General features: G+C 39.4%; 3 protein-coding genes across 3 annotated transcripts; 1 reads left to right on the forward strand and 2 right to left on the reverse strand.

The window, feature by feature from the left end:
• Positions 1 to 747: 747 nt before the first annotated feature.
• Positions 748 to 2982, reverse strand: LOC140934159 (plasma kallikrein-like). The gene is made up of 4 exons (XM_073383834.1): positions 2821 to 2982; positions 2590 to 2790; positions 1204 to 1516; positions 748 to 809 (listed from the first exon to the last, which is right to left on the reverse strand). Exons 1-4 carry the CDS (start codon positions 2980 to 2982, stop codon positions 748 to 750), a joined length of 738 nt encoding a protein of 245 aa, XP_073239935.1.
• A 1922-nt stretch (positions 2983 to 4904) lies between these two features.
• On the reverse strand, positions 4905 to 10060 carry LOC140935729 (trypsin-2-like). The gene is made up of 4 exons (XM_073385298.1): positions 9709 to 10060; positions 8900 to 9041; positions 6457 to 6818; positions 4905 to 5984 (listed from the first exon to the last, which is right to left on the reverse strand). Exons 1-4 carry the CDS (start codon positions 10021 to 10023, stop codon positions 5502 to 5504), a joined length of 1302 nt encoding a protein of 433 aa, XP_073241399.1. The 5' UTR covers positions 10024 to 10060; the 3' UTR covers positions 4905 to 5501.
• Positions 10061 to 13360: 3300 nt separating this feature from the next.
• Positions 13361 to 18868, forward strand: LOC140934161 (trypsin-1-like). Its single transcript, XM_073383835.1, has 5 exons — positions 13361 to 13382; positions 14141 to 14493; positions 15291 to 15432; positions 16048 to 16406; positions 18218 to 18868. The coding sequence occupies exons 1-5, from the start codon at positions 13361 to 13363 to the stop codon at positions 18716 to 18718; spliced, it is 1377 nt and encodes a 458-aa protein (XP_073239936.1). The 3' UTR covers positions 18719 to 18868.
• The last annotated feature ends 2964 nt before the right edge of the window (positions 18869 to 21832 follow it).

Below are 21832 nucleotides of genomic sequence, written 5' to 3' on the forward strand. Positions count from 1 at the left end.
TTGGTTGACGATTTCGGTAAATCAGAAGCCGCCAATTTAAAGCCAAAATCTTGAATGATAAAGGAACTGAAACAGCGAAAGACTCGCCATGTTATTCCTCACAGCTACATGATATTTATGAATGAATGAATGAATGAAGAGTCGTGGATGAGAGGACAACAGACGTGCCCTCCTACAAAACATTTTTAAAGCTTTTTTAACATGTGAACAGTAAGCTCGGACGTCAGCATACAAAGGCGCCACTGGCAGCCTCTCTCAGTCCATTTATGATCTCACTGTACCCACCCACCCCATGATGTGAATGATGTGATGTGTGAAGGTTGGCCATACCACCGGGGTCTACGTCCCCTACTCTTTGCGAACAGTGGTGTGGGTTCTTTTACGTCCCAAAAGAACCAGATAAGTGTAAGTGCTGTTTGACGGGACCTACGGTTTTTTCGCCCTTATCCGAGAAGACTAGAAAGTCTAACCGTTTGCAGATGATTACAAAGGCAGCACTTTCTTGTCAGTTATTTAAAGACCCTGAGTGTTGGTCAGGCCGGAGTTCGAACCCGTGACCTTCTGCTCAGCAGACCGGCGCTCTCCCAACTGAGCCAACAGGGCAGCGGTGCGAAATAATACCAAGTCTCTTTTGTTTGGTCATTACATTTGCTTGAAAAACAGGGCGTGTGGCCGTATATCTTCTCAACATCCTCGGAATTCAAGAAACAAAATTCCGTTAGCCTGGGGGTGAAAATAATGAAGGAACTAAATAGCATCGGGCGTCCATCTTTCTGCTTCACGCCAAAGCAGAGCAGCAACTTTGTAACCTGATGGGATGTCATAAATCGGTGGATTATAGTTATACGAAATTCTGTGGAGTACTGCCCCCTGGATTTGACGTGTTTTTTTTTTCCTTGATTTGATTTTAAAAAGCTCCGCACCTCTTCTTTTCTTTAACGAAATAAGAAATAGAAGTAAAAAATGTTAAGGAGGATGCATTTCTCGAACCGTTTGCAAGTCAAATTTTCTTACACACAAAACTGACTGGGCAATTGCTGAAAACGGCAAATTGGGTCATTTCGATATAACCTTGGAATACCCCTGGAATGCTTGGAATATGGCATAATTTAGACATACTTACAACTCCCGCTAAATAAAACTTTCCATTTTTTTGGCATGCCAATGGCCCCTCACTATCCCCTTTGCAGAAACTTGTATTACCTTGCCCATAACCCGCGCAAAAAGCTGCATCCGAGCGAGACAGAGCTTTCATATAATTATCATAAATCCTTAAACACGTCGAGTTATCCACTATAGGAAGAACTGTTTTCAACAACGTGTCTGCAAAAGGACCTTTCTTTCTTATTCTCCCAAAGCCAGTCACAGTGCACACTTTGCCTGCTTCAAAGTTGATACCTTTCTGTGGGAGGCAAATCGGTTTCATGTATTCGTTGAACGTCACTTCCTCTGTCAGTTTCACCAGTGCTATGTCATAAAGTTTTCCCTTGCGAGAAAATAACCGATGGTTGATTATCTAGAACAAAATTATAGATAATGAAATTAACTAGAATCCTGAAAAACTACGTGCTATATTAGCCTATGGGAATTGACCCGCACATGGAATAATAATGCGAGTATACTGGGCACCCATGTATTATAAATGCGGATTAGGCCTACAATACATCCTTTTTATTCATGTGGCCTGCAGCTATGCAAATCGCGTTTGGAAAAAATGTTTTTACATAAAAAAGATTAATTGTTCATGCAGTCCCGGTGGGGATATTCCAGTCAATTTTTAGGATGGACATATGCATGCGGCAAAGATTTAATAACCTTTGTGAATAAATTTAGAGATAAAAATAACCCTAAACAAACACATGGTTGTTGTTGCTTTTGCTGTTGCTGTAGTTACTTATGCTGTTTTCTATACAAGGGAGGGACTTTCAAAAAGCGTAGAATTGTACAGTTAACCATAGGTAAATACATAAACATTACAAGTAGTTGCTTACGCTTGTGAATTTAGAAAACCTATGAAAACCAGCATAATACTTAAAGGAGATACCTAGCTGGGAATTTTCCAGAGCTACCCTACCCACCAGTTCAGTCAGTGTTTCTTATCAGTCTGTCATTTAGTTTGTTATCCAACGCATTGCATTTATTTTGGAATGTTTTCATAACTCGTCTGCCGTGCCATAAATTCTGCCCTCCTTGTGGGCGAATCGTCCTTGGTTGTTTTGCGACAGGTGCTACGATTCAATGGAGCCCAAACCAATGGTGGAAATGAAAACGTGTTAGTTTTCCTACTGGTGAACAGCTGCGACTAATGGATATCTCCGACAATGATCTTGCCGTCTGTTCCCTTTGAAATGGTAATGGAGAGCAACGCATTTTATTTTTATGTTTTTCAATTATAAATACAAAAACACGAAGTCAATATATATTTTTTTTACTTTCAATTTTTTCACTTGTCGCATTATTCTCCAAAACCGTCCCCAGGGATTTTCTGTGAAAAAAATGGGAGGGAAGGGAAAAGGGCCTGGGGTCGAGGTTGATTCTTTCTTTAAATTATATCCGAATAGTCCTGACATTTTCCACAGTGATCACTACCTCGTTTCTGTCCTTATTACCGACGTCAAATTCTCCAAAAATAGCCTCTAATTTAGTGTGTTTTGGCCCATGAGGATATCGTGAGCCGTGAAAACAATGAGCTGCCGTCACAATCCACTTTTTGCCGATCAAAGATCCTCCGCATACAGCGAATCTTGGTTTGCCTCCTGTCACCCATCTGAAGTACACTTGCCAGGGAAACTACCCTGGACTGGCTTCATTACCACCTACAATACGCGACTTCTTTCCAATACCGCAGCTGATGCTTCCATGTCCACCATGTGGCTCTCCTCCTCCCCATGACCAAATAGTTGGCTTTTCTTCTTCATTTTCTTCTGATTCTCCTCCAGCTACAGGACTTCCTCCTAGGTTGATGGTAAGATTTACAAACATTTTCAACCACAGTTACTGTTGAACAGTATACAGGTCGTTCGTTGAGCTCAATTCAATATCAGATCTATCTAGATGAACGATACCTCTCTCAGGAGGGGTGCTCTATACAAACTCGGTCGGACCACAGCTCCTCGTGGACTATAGCATTGCAAAAGGATCTTGAGGGAAACCCATGAAAAAACAAACACTAATTCTTAAATAAAGGCCCTTAGGGTGAAAGAACGAATGATTATCGCTTAAATTGCGACACCTTCCATTTCTGGCAGAAGAAGGGAGGTCAGAATCAGAGATCAAAGCAAAATTACTTACTTGCATTCTCACCGGTATGCGTTCTGGTAGATTTTTGCAACGAGGGCTCCGTTCATTTTACAAACTTGTACCCAGTCTAACAAAATTGGTATTGTGGTGCAGGTTTCGTCCTACGTCATGTATATGCGTTATTGACCCAGCTTCAGATCAAGATAGCTGGATATTGGCCAAGTTCTTTTTGTGTAAATGTCTGTCGCGGTTGCTTAAAAAATCCGCGGTTAATTTTTTCGAAGCCCTATATCTACGAACCTAAGAGTCACAATTTTTCTTCGACCTCTTCTTCTTTTTGAGATAAGCCAAACGATAACACAAAACAAGCTAACAAACAACAAAAACAAACAGTTAAATAGTACTTTAAAACCCTTTATCAATGGAAATTCGACTTTGAAAATTAAAAATTTTAAAAAAGGGAATGCATGTATGACCTCCATTGTCAGCAGCGAATATTTATTTAGTCATTTAAGCTAGCGAAGGACAATCTTCTCTTACCATGCAATAAAAAAGGTTAATCATTGTTTTAGTAGTATGAGAGATTTCTTACCCAAATGATGTGACAAAGATTTAATTACGATGAGAACAGAAAACAGCAGGGTCTTCATTTCCTAATCAGCAGTCTTGCTTGAACCTCTTTTTCTTTGTCTGTTGTGTACCAAGAGAAGCAGTGATCTCAACTACAATAAAAGTTGAGGTGCTTTTTAAGCCTCTTTTTACTGAGTTTTAATGATTTAATAATGATGTGGCTCAATTCAGTCACCGGTTACAAAGTAAAGCTTGACTAAATAAAAATAGTAATTAGCATCTTGTAGATGTAAATTAACGACAGTTTGCGAAGCATGAGTATAGCTATTGTAATCTCTATTGCAAACTAAGCTTACCCCACCCTCCAAAGTATAATAACAATAATAAATAAAATTTTAAAAATTAAATAATAAAAAACTCAGGGCTTCAACTGGATTCTGCCATGGCCTTTGCGGGAACGCTGCAGTGCTCTACCAACTTAGGAAAAGCCACTTTCAATGGTTACTCAATGGACAATTTGTTGAGTTCATTAAGTCTTAACCCGTGAAAGGAATGAAACATAGCAGTGATGACGTAAACTGACGAAATACAAATCTAAATGAAGATATATGAACATGGCAGTTGCAATCGACAAATTGGCACAGAGTCCAGTCGCTGAATTTAAAAAGTTTCAAAGGCAGTACGGGTTTGAGCAACACACCTCATCATCAAGATTACCGAAAAGATATGGTCTAGGGTCAATTTAATAGAACGTTTACAAGTGTGGGTATTGCTCTCGGGCCCTAAAACAATAGCTCGTAAATTTCACTCGTAAAAATTTTATTAAATTGATCTCTGCTTCATATTACACAACTACGAGGGCTGATCAAGAAGTTCTGCCTCTTGACCCAAATGTCCGATAAGTCACAATTTCAAAAATTCAGTTTCAAAATCAGTTTTTTATTCACACTGAATATAATGTTGACATTTATCTGACAGTAACATAGGAATAAAATAAATATTGAGAGAAGAAAAGATAGAAGTAAATGTCATTGAGAGAAGTGTACTGGTCAGAGGAGCATGGCTTTTGAGCAAACCACAGCAAATAACAGTTTCATCCCATCAAAGTTAAGCCTTCCTCCCCATTCCAGGGGTGGACTTCATGCCTAAATGGACAGATTGTACAGGGTCTAAATCCTTTCAGAAAAAGGCTTCCCAGCAATAGCGAATTTGATTTTGGTGAAAAATAAGGGACCGCAAGGAGCCAAGCCTGGTCAGACGAGTATGGTGGATTCCATCATACGTATACTATGACGATCAAGATACGTTTGTGTGATGCCAACTTTGCGACGAGTTGCATTTTCGTGCCACTTGAATTGAGACTGACTTCGAGTACCACTGCCGTTCACTGAATATACAGGAGCTTTTGACAAAACAGAAGTTTACAATGTGGCAGTGTCATTTTGGCTTTGTTGGACGGTTTATGGAATAAAAAATAGAATGGGAATGGGACAACAACGGGCACCTGAAAATTCTCTAAGAAAACTGTTCTCAGGACCTCCGGACGTGGTTCATCTTCGGCTAGCTAGACCATTAGGTTTAAAATCTTCCATAGTGAATAATGCAACAACACCCGTAAAAACATCGGTAAACCTCTTTAGGCCATTGGTTAATGCAACCGTTTTCGTTATTTATTACTCTCAGAAAGGCTATCAAAGGTTATATTTTTGTACTGTCTCGATCCATTTCATAAAGAACGTCACGTTGGCGAACACCGGTGGAAATCCTGGCCGGGCGCACCCAACAGCCCCATTTACCACTCCCGTCAAGTAATACCTTCCATCTTTTTGGCATGCTAATGGACCGCCGCTATCTCCTTGACATGAAGCTGTTTTACCTTCTTCATAACCAGCGCAGAACTGCTGATTTAAAGCCTGGGCACCATACAAGCTCGAACAGGTATTATCGTCCACAATAGGTAGGTTGGTTTTCTTTAGCGTCCTAGAACCTGTTCCGCCCTCTATGATGTTCCCAAATCCAGTCACAGTACAATTAGTACCAGTTTTGAAGCTGATGCCTCCCTTTGGCAGACAAATTGGCTTTACGTTATCGCTGAAGGAAACTTCTCTTTGCAGCCTCACCAGAGCAATGTCGTTCATTGAAGGCTTGGCCACGTACTGAGGATGCGGAAAAAACTGAAATGTGTAAAACAAAAAAAAGTGCTGTGGTATGTCGCTAATTGCCCCAATTAAACTTTGAAACCTCCTAAATATGATAGTTATATAATGATTAACAGCTTATAGTGTAATGATGAGGACCAATAGCTTCCTGTCATAAGCAATTTTCATTTTCCGAATGATAATAAAAAAAACAACACTCAATAATAATTATTATAATAACAATGTCGACAATAACAATGATGATCGTGATAGTTAAGTTTATGGAAGAAAATATATTTGTAGAGGAAAAATTCGCCAGGACTACGGGTCAGGAAAAGAAGATCCTTCGAGCTATCAGAATGGACCTTAGCCAAACCCAGGGCATGAAACTAATTACTCTAAAATCAAATTGAACCATCCCAGGCCCAATTTTGATTTCTACTTATTGGTGAATAAAAAATGGAACTCTTAAATAATAAAATTGTGTATGTTTTACTGTAATTCTTACTCCTTTTATTTCAACGACGACTTCGTTTCCTTCCTTGTTACGGGCATCAAACTCTCCGAGCATAACAAAAGGGATGACTTGTTCTGGTATGTTGTCAAAGCAATGAGCAGCAGTCACCACCCATTTCTTATTGATCAGAGATCCACCGCAAAAGATTCCGCTCGTCAAGTTCCCTTTTCTTAATCTGAAGCTTACTTGCCAGGGAAACTCTTCTGGTCTGGCTACTGACCCGCCAACAATACGCGGCTTTTTTCCAATCCCACAGCTGACGTTTCCTTCATTTCCTCCATGTGTTATTCCTCCTCCCGCTGCCCTGATAGTTTCTTCTTCGTCTAATGCTCCTCCTGTTCCTGTCTTTCCCCCTGTCATGGTAAAATGGGTCTCATTGAAAACGACGAGAGCTGTCTAATAACAACTTAGCAATAAAGAATCATGTTTCTCGAAGACGGTTTAGGTTAATCTGGGATTAGCCATAAACGCCCGAGTGGAAAAACATTGTACGACAACCAGCATTGTAAATGAGTCGCAAGGTGATATCGGAAGTATCCAAACGTAGAAATACCAGTACTGTTGGCACAATCAGTTTGTGTCGCAATTTGCTCCGGCTAAACTGGCTTCACGACTCTTTGCATATCTAAGATAGGAGGCTTATTGCTCATCCTCCCCTTTACAATTTTAGGCAGAGATGAATTGTGGCGGCTGTTTTCGAGGGAGTGGATGACAGCCCTGAGCTGTCGATGGTCAAACAGCAATTTTATTGCAATGAATCGTAGCAGGAGCCCATATAACCATGGACTATCAGAGGTATAAATATCATATAAGCCTTTTTCAGAGACTATGACGGAGGAGTGAGCAATGGAAACAAATCAAGACTAAAGTCCTACAATGTAAATCAGAAAGATCTGTTTAGGCCCCAAAAATGGGGCCGTTTCGCCGAGTAAAATACAGAGCCAGTACAGTCCAATTAAATAGGGTTGATTTGGTATGAGAGTATATCTATGACAAAATTCAATAACCTAAGAGTGAAAAGGGTTAAGTCAAATCTGAAATATACCGAGTCAAAGTTGGCAAAAAAGACCACGCTAAAAGGAAGAAATACTAAGAAAGCCACTATCATGTAGGTATCACGCAGAAAAAGGCATCACGCTAAAAGGCAACACGCAAAGAGTCATAACGCAAAGAGGCAACAAGCAAAAAGGCATCACGTAAAGAGCCAGCACGCAAAAAGGCATAACACAAAGAGGCATTACGCAAGGAGCCAACACGCAAAAAGGCATCACGCAAAGAGGCATAACGCAATGATCAATCTAAGGACGATCCCACCATATGAGGGATTGACGGCAATTTTCCACTGCTGTTAATGCTGCACGAAGAACCGCTAAAACCTGTCCGCCATCTTGGCAAAGATGTGCCGATCTCAAAAGTAAATCAATTAAGTTTTCCTGCCGGAAAGAAATACAATCGCTGTCAATTCCGTTTTGGTCTTGTTGTAATATATCAATCAGGCCACGCCTAAGGTACCGAATAAGCACTTCATGAGGTGAGCAAGATGGAATGTCTCGTTCGAATATCATTTCGGTTTGCTTGCAGTATGTACTATATAATACTGTTTAAGATCCAGACCTGGATCCTAAGTAAAGTTCTTATGACGTTTTGCCCTTTTGCCAAGTGCCTTTTTTGCGATGCCTTTTTGCGTGTTGCCTTTTTGCGCTATGCCTCTTTGCGTACTGCCTCTTTGCGCTATGCCTTTTTGCGTGTTGGCTCTTTGCGTGATACCTTTTTGCGTGTTGGCTCTTTGCGTGATGCCTTTTTACGTGTTGCCTCTTTGCGTTATGCCTCTTTGCGTGTTGCCTTTTAACGTGATGCCATTTTTTGCGTGATACCTATATGATAGTGGCTTTTTCAGTACTTCTTCTTTTTAGTGTAGTCTTTTTGTTTACCAAATTTGAGTCGGTATATTTCAGATTTGACTTAACCCTTTTCACTCTTATGTTATTGAATTTTGTCATTGATATACTCTCATAGATTTGGATACAAGAGTTCAAATGAGTCCCAGCGTGTGCTGGAATAGGCTTTGGATGGGGGTGTTTTGGCTTAAAATGTGCTCGAAAGGCTCCAAGAGAGACTGAATAAGACAGGGCTGAACTGGCACTTTGGGGCTGAGACAGATCTTTTCAATTTTCGGTGTAATTTTTTACTTCCGAGACCCGAGGGTCATTACCGTAACATTGGTAACTTCAAAGGACGTAATTTAGAATTAAATACCAAATTAACATATACACATGTGCCGTGAGAAAAATATGAAAAGATGAACAAGAAAGTCATTTTCAATTGGTAAACGAAAAAGGCGATGATGTAAGGCTTTCGAAGATTTCAGTAATTTCGAAAGTTGAAGATTTTAACACCTAAGGGAACCAGGGTGAAAGGTACGGATGGCATGTACCTGTTATAGGAGGGATGTTTTCTCTGAAATCGGCCGAACTTCCACCCGCACCTCGTGGACTGTAACGAGCGCAAATTACATCACCGTGTAGCGTAGAGCGAGCAGAACCAACTCCGATCAGAAATGAATTGTTCCACACGGCCTTTGAAAGATAAACACAACGGAAGTTAATCTCTCAAGAATTCCTAACACATACGACCCAGTTGAACCTTATAAGGGGAAGAAAAGGAAGATTATGATTTTGCTAAACTAATTGACGCAGATGGAGTAGTAATTGGCCCAAACATTTTCCCCGCGGTCTGGCTACAGGAATGACTGAATTGACTGATTGAGTTCAACCTCAATCCGCGGAAAAGATACCTTTTTGGCAATGGTCTCAGTATCCATAGCTATGGTTATGTTACACTGATCATGAAATATCCAACAAAGTATTTTTCATGCGGAAGCTAAGAAACTTGTTTTCGTTTAGAAACATGTATATGGTAAAATTGCACTGCGTAATCCACGAATAATGATACAGATACAGATGTTATTTTTGAAGATATCTCTATGTATGCCGCACAAAAAACGGTGTCCTTATTTCTTGCAGGCATCATATCTTCTCCGTAAATCTCTAACGAGGGGATCTGTGTCGACGTCAAATCTCAAGTCTCCCCACCCCTTGTTATGACACAAGTTGAAAAGAAAAAAACATCGTGCACTCCCTTGCCCATCTCTCTCTTCTCTCTCTATTCTGTGCTTTCCCTCCCAATGGTTCACTGAGAAAGACAACTTCTGATGAATTAATTTCTTTAGTTTCTTTAGTTTACCTGTGCAAAGTGTTTGATCGGCAGGCCAGGTGCCTTAGGCATTCCCGTCTGGTAGTTGTAATTCCGTTCTTCCTTGTACCATTCATCAACTACCTTCTTGCAAAGACTTAAGGGAGGGCTTCCTCTTTGTTCATCATTAAAATATACGGCTGCGATGTTTTCTCCCTGGTTTTTCATGTTAATGGCCTGGCTATCGTGTTCCAGTTTGTCGTTTAAAGCGAGATTTGCACACCACTTTTGAGCCTCCGCTGCAAGGTCCTCTGACCAGACAAGTGGCTGGGAACCATGTAGCCTTCTTAGCTTATTGTGAGCCATGACACAAGATTTCCCAAACTCGTCGTACGCGCTTGTCTCTTAACAAATAAGAAATCACATTTAGAACATGAATAAAAACCGTGTGTTAATGAGGTTTTTTTTTAATTCTTCAGAGACATAAGCTTCAGAAAACTCGCTGAAGAATCCTCCAGAAATGGTTTGACATGGCGCCTTTCGCCTTTCGTCTGCGAACTAGTTCGCTCATGCATAATCAGCTAGGCTGGCGCGCAGCCGCTTGGAAACGAGGTTGCTTTTCAATACATGTATTTATACCATCGCATCGATTGTATTTTGCCAGCATCTTCCAAATACTGTAAGTCCCTGGCTTATTATGAAGAATTAGCCATAGGATTATTGGAGACAATCAGAAACGAATAAAAAATACTGTCGAATGAACAACATATGTAATATTCTACTGGTCGTCGCTTCTCTCCATCCTGGTGGAGAGAAGCGACAACCTGAAAAGTGTGTACGTTCCCTGGCTACTGGACCAAGGGGAAACGGGTAAATTTAGGCACTATTCCTTTTCTAAGAAGAGAGAGGTACTAACACTCTTTTATAGTCAACTTAAAACTTAGCATAAGTATTTATTATTCTTCCAGCGCAGAAATAAATTTTGGACGGATTAAATCCGCCCATTACTTGTCCTCATTCAATACGTTATAAAGACCATCAAATGCTGACAGTAAAATCCGTGGAATGTGGGTTCTGGACCATAATTCATCTAATGTCTAACGATCTTACCTCTAGACAATCTATCCCTATCAGACGAGAAATTCGTCATAGACGACCTCTAGTATAAATTCAGTAATTCGACCGTTGAATGTCACTGATTGCGATAAGTCTCACCTGAAATATGGAAAAAAGTAATTATGATGAAAAAACAGAGCGGAAGTGGATTCATTCCTTGTGATGTTTCTTTTGATTTGCAGTAGCTTGCTGATACTCCTGGCGTTTTCCTTGTCTTTAGGAAGTCTTTAACAGGCCTTGATTTTAGTGTCTCCGGGTGAAAGTAGAAGATCTTATAAGGTTGTCATATTTCTTAGTTACGATTCAATCATAAAGGGAATGAAAGGGCTGCCATGTTTAGCTATGATCCAATCATGATTTTAGCTTTCTCCAGCTGTTAAGAGGTAGAGAATGACATTTGATTAGCCATCCAAAAAAATCATTCCGCCCCTTTTTTATAATTCACGACTTTAAGTGAAACAATATCACAGACTGAGCCTCCAAACTGCTATTATCATGGAGTAAAAGGGAACTAAGAGGAGGAATTTATACAGAAAAAAGTATTTGCTTTTTAAATTTAGCCACCTTCTTCGGCTGCTTATCTTTGTTTTGTAAATTCAACAGATTTGATTAAAAACAAGCAAACAGTCTAGTTATGGGCGTTCTGACCACATGCAAAGATATCGTAAGTTTAATTGATTTCGTCTTTCCATCGCAGAGTAGAATTATTATTGAGTACTGAGAATTAACAATAGGTAATATGCCAGTATACTGTTTTGCGTATTTAGTTTTATACTTCCAGAGTTTATTAGCGTGGAAACACTACTTCCTATCAAGTCCAATGAAGATGGTTCGCCAAAAAAGTCAATATGTTATAGCCCATGAAAATTTCATTAAGGTACCATAAAAAGTGTTTTCACAAGCGATATTTTTGAAAAATCTTTCAAAAATATTCTACTGTAAGAATTGACATTGTTATTGTTTCCCTGAACTAAAAGTAAAGTTATCTCTGGTTTGGTGCTTCATTAACTTTCCAATCATTACCTTGTTCTGCAAAGGAACAACCAATATCAAGATTACATGAAATAAGAACTGGTTTGATAAGTAAGCATTTTTTTGGATTTGTAGAATCTACATATTGCAACATTTTTTTTTCATTATATTTGTTATCGAAATTGTTATATTATGGATACAATTTTGAAAGATTACCAAAATACCTATCAGGTTATAGGATGTTGTATACTACTATGCCTGTTTGTTCACGACGATACCTAAGCCGCCATCTTAAAGTTTAGCGAGAAAGGGGAACGAGTGGAACTTTTGACACACGGAACACGTTCCTCACATGGAACTTCCCCAAACAATTTCCAAACGTTTCTGGTGAATATAAAACGCCCATCATCACCCTGGGTTAGCGCTTAACGGATCACGAACAACTGGACCTCGATAAACAAGGAAACTTTATGTTTCAATAGATGTAGAAGAGTGGACGGGCTATTGATCTCTCGTCTTTGATTAGTTTTACTATGTTAAAACTGAAGACTGTTGTAACAATTTGAAAGTATTTTATTTTCAATATATTAAAGCGTTTATTAATAATTCTGTAGAGAGGTTACGATCAAATATGTGCTAAGGGAGATTTAAAAATTCGTTTAACTGACATGACTGACGGCTGTGATGCACCTATGGTAATAAGAACTGCTAATGTGACCTTTAAACAACCAATCAAAGGAAGATCTCAAGATTTTTCTATTCACAAATATTTTCAATTCTTAACTAGTTATCACAGACGGATGTACAAGAATATTCTGACGAACTCTACCAGAGGCACGTTGGATTTTCAGACATTTTTTAAAATGGCATTTAGGCTTAGCAGGATCTCCTTGTGTCAAGCAGCGGTATTTTTAAGGCAATTGATTGATTAACAAGGTAAAAATATTGTTAGTAATGAAAACTAGACGAGCGTTAGTGGGAAAAAAAATTGTCTTACATGTGGTTGCAACACCCATAACTTAGCCTGAACACAGACGTTAATATTTTTCTTTGCGATAAACGGCGAGCGCGAAGAACACCCCCGCTCACGGTCAGACAATAAATCATCCGCGGTTTTACTTTCCATCACGCGCGCACGACGGACGTAAAAGAGGAAATAGAGGGTCTGTGAACAGGCTACCCATAACTCGACTGAGCTTGTTTCTTGCAGGTTATACAAGGAAAGCCGGAAAACACCAGCATTGTCAATTGTGACTATTATTACTATCCACTTTTGAGGGGATAAACAAACATGTGTATCCTTCAGTTTGGTGAATAAGATCGGTTCTTGTACATTTTAGTCTTTATTCCCGGGTTAAAGTACATTACACTGACTACAACAATTTGCCTCAATTTCAGTCATGCATTATTAACGAGAGGCGTTGCGTGTTTTGTACGGATGACCAGCCATATTTCATTTGTTCTTTTGTAACCGCAGTAAATCACCATGAAGTCATAGCTGGAGACCAAAAGACATTCAACCTTAAACATTAACTGACAGCTGCCCTAGTGGCCAAGTTGAAAGATAATCGGGTTACTTGCAATGAAGCCAATTTCGTTTCATGCTTTTCTTATAATGTCCTTTTTGTACCTTTTCGGTGAGTCACTGCCCCTGCCGATGTTTCTTGAGTTACATATAATTTGTACAATATGACTATTTGTAGTTCAAATATTTTCATATGGAGCTGAGCTGTCTTATTGTTATTTTTTTTTTTATTATTTCGGTTGCTAGCAAATGGACCCATTTGCAGAGAGAGTCCTCAGTTGAGAGTCTCTTACGAACCCGTTATCATGGATACACTTGCACGCGTTTTTTTAGAACATACTTGGCCTTCTCTTAACGTTCTCCACACACTTAACTTTGCCATAGCTTAACGTTTTATTTATTAGTGACCCATACTGTTTTGTGCAAGTTGACTATAAAAAAAAGGGAAGAAAGTGACCTAATTTGGACGACTTTTAAGCTACGCCTTCCTTAAATTAAAATAAATGGAGAAAACGATGACGAAAAAGAAGCCACCATTGACAACTTGAATCATTGCCGATGACATGAAGTGTTCCCAAACAGGATGCGGAATTTAAAAGTTAAGAGGGCAGCCAGAAAGGTGCTGAATTATTGAGACCGTTAATTGTTTTCTTGTTGTTGTTTTTTTGTAACCACTGATGGTAAGACTGCTTGTTCACAAGAACAGGGCATGTTACCATACAGGGCACGGTAACACCCGTCTACTCTTCAGCTTTTTAAGTTCTCTTCAGTTTTCACCGAACATTTCCTTGCCGGCGGTTAAACGCTAATGTAAACCCAAGCAACCAATTCACCGTAAATATTCCAGTGTTAATACAGTTTTGTGTTTAGGGATAAATGCATACGACGAGTTTGGTAAAGCCTGTGTGCTTGCTCATAATAAACTAAGAGGGCTTCATGGTTCACAGTCACTTATCTGGTCAGAGGAGCTAGCTGACGAGGCTCAAAAGTGGTGCGAAAAACTCGCTTTAAATGACCAACTTGGACACGATAACAAAACAATGGACGAAGAAAATCACGGAGAAAATATCGCTGCTGTGAATGGAAGTAATCTTCAAAATGCAGGTCCTACCCCAGATCTTTGCAAGAAGGTTGTTGATGAATGGTATAAAGAAGAACAGAGTTACAACTACCAGACAGGAATGCCTAAGGCCCCTGGGATGCTAATTAAAAACTTTGCACAGGTAACTATAAAAAGAAAACGAAAGTAACAAAAATCTATTCTTTAACTAGGTTTTAAAATAGAGTACAGTTTCCGTGACGCGCATCAATACTGCTTTTCACTCAACCAGTGAATGAATTGTGTAAATTGGCCTAGACGACTATCAGCCACACAGTATCAGGGACACTAACTTGGTTGAGAAACGATAGCTTATTGCAGGTGTTTCCGGTCCTCTCTTGATGTCAAAACAATGTTACAGCTATTTCGATCCTTACTGTCTTTAGTGACCAGGTATATGCTCACTGGTCATATGCTTAGAGTTGTAGCTAGTTCAGTGTTACAAAACATTATTTACCAAGGTAGTTAATCCAATATTGTCAGCATAACTATTATCCTGTGTAAATAGTTCTTTATTTGAGAGTTTTTGTGATATTGTCATATTTAATTTGTAGATTGTAGTTTCATTTGTTCGAGTTCTCTCACAAACTAATGCGTATTAGTAAAATCCAACTACTGGTCTATTATCAACGCTGCGTTCTGATTAGTTGAACTACTACTAGGCTATATGTTATAGCCCACTAGTAGCGAAAAGCGCCGGCTTTGAAAACCAAAACAATGGCGGCTGAATTGTGTTTTGCTAGCTTTGAGTCGTTTTGTCTCGATATTTTTGACCAGTTAGTTGGATTTTACTAAAACAATTATTCCTCTCGCCCTCCTGGCCTCTGAGTCAATAGCCCATTCCGCCTTTGGCCTTATGGGCTATTGAATCAGAGCCCATTCGGGCTCGAGGAATAATTGTTAATTAAATTTTTTATAAAGGTTGTTTGGAACAGTTCATTTGAAATTGGAGTTGGCTCTGCTCGATCCTCTTCTTATGGTGACATAATATGCGCTCGTTACAGTCCCCGAGGAGCAAAAGGCAGTCCTGCAGAGTTCAAAAACAACATCTCTCCTAAAACAGGTTTGGTTCTAAGGTGGTGTATGAGAAATAAGGGGTGAAAGTAACGGTGGAGCCTATTAGGGTGCATAGAGAAGTCATCCTTCATCCTGTTTATGCCAAAAGGTATATTCATTAAAAATAGCAAATCAGACGAAAGGTTCAGAATCTTAGCAAAGAAATCGTACCTGTTCATCAAATCGCTGATACAAATATTTCATTACCTCAGGAAAAGGATCAAAAGAATGAAATAAAAGGAAGAAACTAGTTGGTTTTGCGAGAAGAATGAGTATTGCATTGAAGGAATTCCTCAGGGTTGACAAACTGAGGTGAATTGAATACATTATCTTTTACAAAAAAGTCCGTTTGCCCCCCTTCCCAACACCCCCTCCCTCTCTGTTCCCCCCCCCCCCCCCTCCCGCTATAGAAGGCAGTAATGCCGACCGCGTCGGTAAACCTCTACTATATTGATAGTGTTTAAACTAACAATGCTACAGAATTTTATCACAGAGAAGTAGCTACTTAGAAAACGTTATTCGCTCAAGGAAACTGTTTTGAAACATTAAAGAAAATTCTTTGGGGACAAGTCCTTGAAGCCATAGGATTAAGACTGATGGATTGACCGTTGTCTGATCACAGGCGCAGAGGTGACCGGAGTAGGAGGAGGATTAGACGAAGGAAACGAAACAGTTTGGTCATGGGGAGGAGGAATCTCACACGAAGAAAACATAACCTGCGGGATTGGAAAGAAGCCTCGTATTGTTGGTGGTTCGGTAGCCAGGCCAGAAGAGTTTCCCTGGCAAGTAAGCTTCCGAACCGATCCAAGGGGCATTATGAGGCACTTCTGCGGTGGAACTCTGATCGGTAAAAAGTGGGTGCTGACTGCAGCTCATTGCTTTCCACGAGGGTATGAAGCTAAACTTCCTTATACGTGGGCCGTGCTTGGAGATTATGACGTAACCAAAGATGAAAATGAGACGATCATCGCTATCAGAAGAGTAAGACGGATGAAATCTGTTTGTAGTTTGTATTATTGGTCGAATTATAATTTTGTTATAAGTAGGTGTCATATGGTCGTCCTGAGTTTAGTCCCAAATAAGACTGTTGTTGACAATTACTGACGCTACTGACGCTTAGGCAACCTGTGTGATAGTCAAATTTTCGATTTGCCAAGACAATTTGACCCGGGGGGGGGGTACTCTCATACATTACCTATACGGGTATGTGCCGCCCAACGGGGTGGTGATTTTGAAGCTCCTGATTTAGAACGGGGTATCCATTTCAGAGGCGTTTTCTAGAACGGGATGTAAAAAATTGTGGATCACGGCTTTGTCTTCTGCTTAAAATTGTTGCTGATTATGAAGAAGCATTTATTTGATGTATAAGTCAAACAAATAAAGAAATATCTTTTTTAAAAAACAGGGCTATTTCAATTTACAAACTTTCTGGAACGGAGTATTAAAAATTGGCCCATTTCTAGAACGGGGTGTCAGTTTTAGGGCGAATTCTGAACGGGGTATAAAAAATTGGCTCATTTCTAGAACGGGGTATCAATTTTAGAGGAATTTTTTTTTTAGAACGGGATGCCAATTTGGAGTCCCGCGCGACACATACCCACCCAAAAAATACCCAAGTGCCCCCCCCCCCCGGGAATTTGACTTGCAATTGAACGACCGTTATGGCTGTGTGACAGAAGACGGACTCCAATCACATTTATACAGACGACTAATAACAGTGAATAGCCAGAGTTTATAAATACCATCAACTAGCGGGATACAACGCAGTTTGACTCTGAAGATGACTACCACGCAGGTTTTATAAACGTCTGTCACTGTTAACACTTGTCCTTTTTGACACTACGCTCACCCGGCCGATTACGCGGTAAACACCCCCGAATAAGAACCTTCTTTTTTGAAGTCTGGCAAGAAAGCTAGTTTTTGTAATTTGGGCTCAAACCATTCACAAGTTTTGCTGTATAACCTCGTTGCTGAGAGCTGTCTTTTTCAAGGGGACAGAAAGAACAAAAACTCTTCACGAAAGAGCTTGATTTTTTTTCAGTGACTTTACGACAGACGGTTTTTCAATATTTTGTCAAGGAGCCACGAAGTACCAAATCACAAAGCGTTGTTAAACTGATACTTTTACTTAGTAGGAAAACTGAGGCCAACATCGTTATTTTCTTGAGTGGGTGAAAAATTCCATCTTGCCGTGAGCGACATAAAATCCTCTTGTTGATCAACCATGGTGATTGGTACGATGATTGCTGATTTTTAATATTCTTGGTTTGCAACTGTGTGACTGACAAGGTCTGACAAGGCTACAATTAGTTGGTTGGCGAAAAATAGATCGCAAGATTTGCATGGAAAAAGTTCGGTTCCTGGCGGAGGGAAATCCTTTTGTTTTTCTCAACCAACATGGCTGCCATTACGTCAGCTGGAAACCAGCGATAAAAAAGTCAAAGAACCTCGGCTCAACTCCGCGGCTTTATCACACCTCATGCGATGACGCGTTACCTCAGACTGATGATATCCGCTGGTCATACTTCAATGCAGCCTGCCTTAGTTTAATACTTTTTCAGAGCAAGTATCTGCAGCAGGAAATAGATTGTTAGCGAGCCAGCTGTTAAGCGTAAACTCGAATCTTACTTAAGTTATAGCAAGAGCCATAATAGGACTATTATGGCTCTTGGTTATAGTTATAAGTAAGATTATGGTGATATTCATGATTACGTTTAAATAAATAAAAAAATAAACATAAATAAGCAAAACAAAACAAACAGAAACGAGGCATTTTATCTTACGTTTTTCAGGTGCTAAAACATCCAAATTTTGTTCCCGGCCCGTTTCACTTCAACGATATCGCACTAGTGGAGCTAGCAGAGAATGTATCCTTTAACGACCGCGCAAAACCAATTTGTCTCTCAAAGGAAGGTATTACAGCATTCAAGCCAGGCACAATGTGCGCCGTAACTGGGTTTGGAGCCACCAGATGGGGCCCAAATGGCGGACCGCAATCTAACACGCTGAAGAAAACAAAACTTCCCTTAGTGGAGGACAAAACGTGTGCTGGACTTTATGGCCCCCAGGTAAAAGATCACTCTTTCTGCGCTGGCTTTGAAGACGGAACAAAGACATCTGCGTGCAAAGGAGATAGCGGAGGTCCACTGGCGTGCGAAAAAGATGGAAAGTATTACTTGATAGGGGCTACAAGCTGGGGACTGCCATGCAACATTCCAGGATTTCCAGATGTTTTCACTAACGTGACGTTCTTTATGGAATGGATTGTTAGGGAACAAAAATTATCTCCTTGAGAGTATTGAGTTATTTAAAGTGGATGGAATGGATAGTTATATTAACCGATGAGAAAACTCAGACATTATGAGGACTGACTTAATTTTACATTGAAGGGGCTTGGTAAATTTGTCATGAAATATTTGATCAATAAAACCAACTTTAAATGACGAAGTAAGAACCACTATTTGTTCAATCAGCTTGTTTGAATTGCTTTCTCGTCAATGGTACACTGGCATACTCCGCCTTCAGGTAACATGACTGAAACAAAATGCCCTGTTTAATACAGCAAACTTTGATTTACTATTTGCAATTTCGGTTAATTTGAATTTTTTTTTGTAATAGAAATTGTTATTCGGGACGTTATGAAAATGTCAGAAGCTTTGTCTTATTAGATACCAGATTCCGAAATTTCTTGATTTCGGAATCCCAACTGCGTTCGAGTTTCGAATGCGTTACTTCTTTTAATTTATAGTAATTTTGTGGCTCTTCATTCATATTTCAAAACATTTTTCATGAGCAGTTAAGAAAAACATTAGGCAGTAGTATAGTAGGGTTGTTTCTTTTCCCCTTTTTTTCCGTCATGTTGCAAGACGTCATTAGGCGGACACCAAGCGATATAGTCAAAGAAAGATGGGGCATCCAAAAACTAACGCGCGGTTAACGTGCTGGCTGCGCGCGCGCTTCGCACGTGACGAGACTATAAACTCGCTTCGCTCGCGTCTTTCAGCGAGAATGAATAAACAAATAAATGTCTCACTGCATGTTGATATTTTTGGAGAATTTTGAAGAAAGTTAAGTCCCAATATATTGGTTAGTATTTTTTCTTCTAAAAATTAGACTGTTCTTATAGATGCTGAAATATGCCACGAAATAATAGGGAACTTAAGAACCACGACGAAGTTCACGACGACGACGTCTGTTGACTGGGAAAGGACTGGAACGAGAACGTCAGTTTCGGCGGGAAAAAGGAAACTTAAGATGCAGTCGATCGGTAGGTCGACGACGACGACACTGAATGTAAACAAACATGTAGAAGTAGTACAATTGTGATGTTCGCTCGCAACAAAGTTTTTTCGCAAAGGCGTCTTTTAAGACGATGCAAGATCTTATTTTATAAGCCGTACGTCTACTTTCATTGACGGTGAAGAATTTTTAGTGTTGTCTGACCTTTTCGAATGGAAAAATCTCTGCTTTCCGTACGAAGGTTATTCAACTTTCAACCTGAATGACATGACCGAGTCTGATTGTCTGTCAGAGTTTAGATTTGGAAAAAGACACATTCCGATGCGATAGCTGTTTTCCATATAACGTTCATTTCCTCTATATTAAAGATATATGATTTGCCTGACCTAAATACGTACAAATAAATTTGTCACTTACGAGTTCGCTCGCTCGGCCTGCACAGCTCAGTGTTGTCTTCGAAGTAAACACAATTCATCAGTCAAATTTTCAATCAACATCGCTTGTTAGCAGAAAAAAGAAAGGATACCTGGATTTACGAGGTGAAAAAATACAAAGCCCTTGAAAAATCGCTTAAAAACAGGGAGTTATACCTGTCGAAGCTTGTGGACTGCAGGACGAGGTGACTCTACTGTGTTTGGCGTCGTCGACGACACCACGACGACGAAATTTGTTAACCGCGCTTGCGCAGTGCACGGTATCTCACTTCCGGTCGACGATTAAGTTCCCTAATAAGTGAATGTAGACAACATATAGTTGCAAACAAATCAGAGGGAACAAACCCCGGGGGGTACTTTAGGAATTGCTGGGTGGGGATGTGCCGCTGGGACCCTGGAACCCTTACCCTCATTTACTCATTTAAATGTAAATATTTTTTTGATTTATGATAGAAATATTTGTAAAATTTAGTTATTAAGTACTATTGTGATGCGCTTTTGAATATTTTATAGAAAAGGCGCAATACAAATGATAAATATTATTTTTATTGTTATTATTATTATTATTATTATTATTATTATTATTATTATTATTATTATTTTTTAATTATAATAATAAAAGAATCTTTATTACAAAACCTCAATTAAAATCCTATTTACAATCAACCTGCATTATTATTATTATTATTATTATTATTATTATTATTATTATTAACCTATACCAGAGCTAGTTCAGCTAAATTTTGCTACCGTATGCTAAAGTAAACTCCCCAAATCCCCCCTATCCTAGAGTAGCTGTTTCCCTAGTCTAGGTAAAATCTTCAACCAAGTTAAACCAACTGATCAGTTTCCTGAAAAATGATACCCTATTCTAGACCCAAATGTTCTGATTTATATACCCTATCCTAGAGTAAACTGCTTGCAAACCATACCCTTCACAACGGCACATACCTATATAGCCCATATATGACAGTATCCCCCCCCCCCCCCCCCGCCCCGGGAACAAACCCACTTGACTGTGAACAACGCAAGTTGTAACATACTTTGAAATGCAAATCTCAGCAGTTTACATGGCTGCGACAGAGGAAACTCGCGATGAAAATCACCGTTAATCTACGAGTACTGAATCATCAAATGAAATGGGAAAACTGGTTATTATTCCACTATCAGTCTATGGCATTCGATATATTTACTATCGCTATAAACTGAGGTAATAAATATATGTTATCGATTTAATCTATTTTAATTTATTCACGTGCAGAATGGGCGGCTTGTATAAATTTTCCTTTTCTTCCAATAATCACTCTGATGCTTAAGCGAACCCTAAGGCACCTTTATATGAAATGAAAACTATACGAAACTATCCCACAACATCGAGAAACGTCGAGTAATATCTTAAAACGGGATAAAAGAAACTAGCCTTGCTTTAATTTTCAAGCTAACAATTTGTCCGTATGGATTAATTCTTTTTCAACCACCGCTTTGCACCAGGAAAACTCCATATTTTCTTTGAAATGAAACAAGAATTAAAACCGTCTCCGAGAAGCAAAAGACTGCGCCTCTTGGGCCGCTGTATCGGTATGTGAGTATTATGACAAAGGACACAAATTCAAGACATCTTTGTTTACTGTCTCAGCGTGTTTACGAGTATCGCAATGATGACGTAGACTTAATCGATTATCATGTACGTTTCAGTATTTCAAATTATACAATCAGATAATCAAAGTCTGTAAA

The sequence above is a fragment of the Porites lutea genome, chromosome 4 (genome assembly GCF_958299795.1).
Source record: "Porites lutea chromosome 4, jaPorLute2.1, whole genome shotgun sequence".
Lineage (NCBI taxonomy): Eukaryota > Metazoa > Cnidaria > Anthozoa > Scleractinia > Poritidae > Porites > Porites lutea.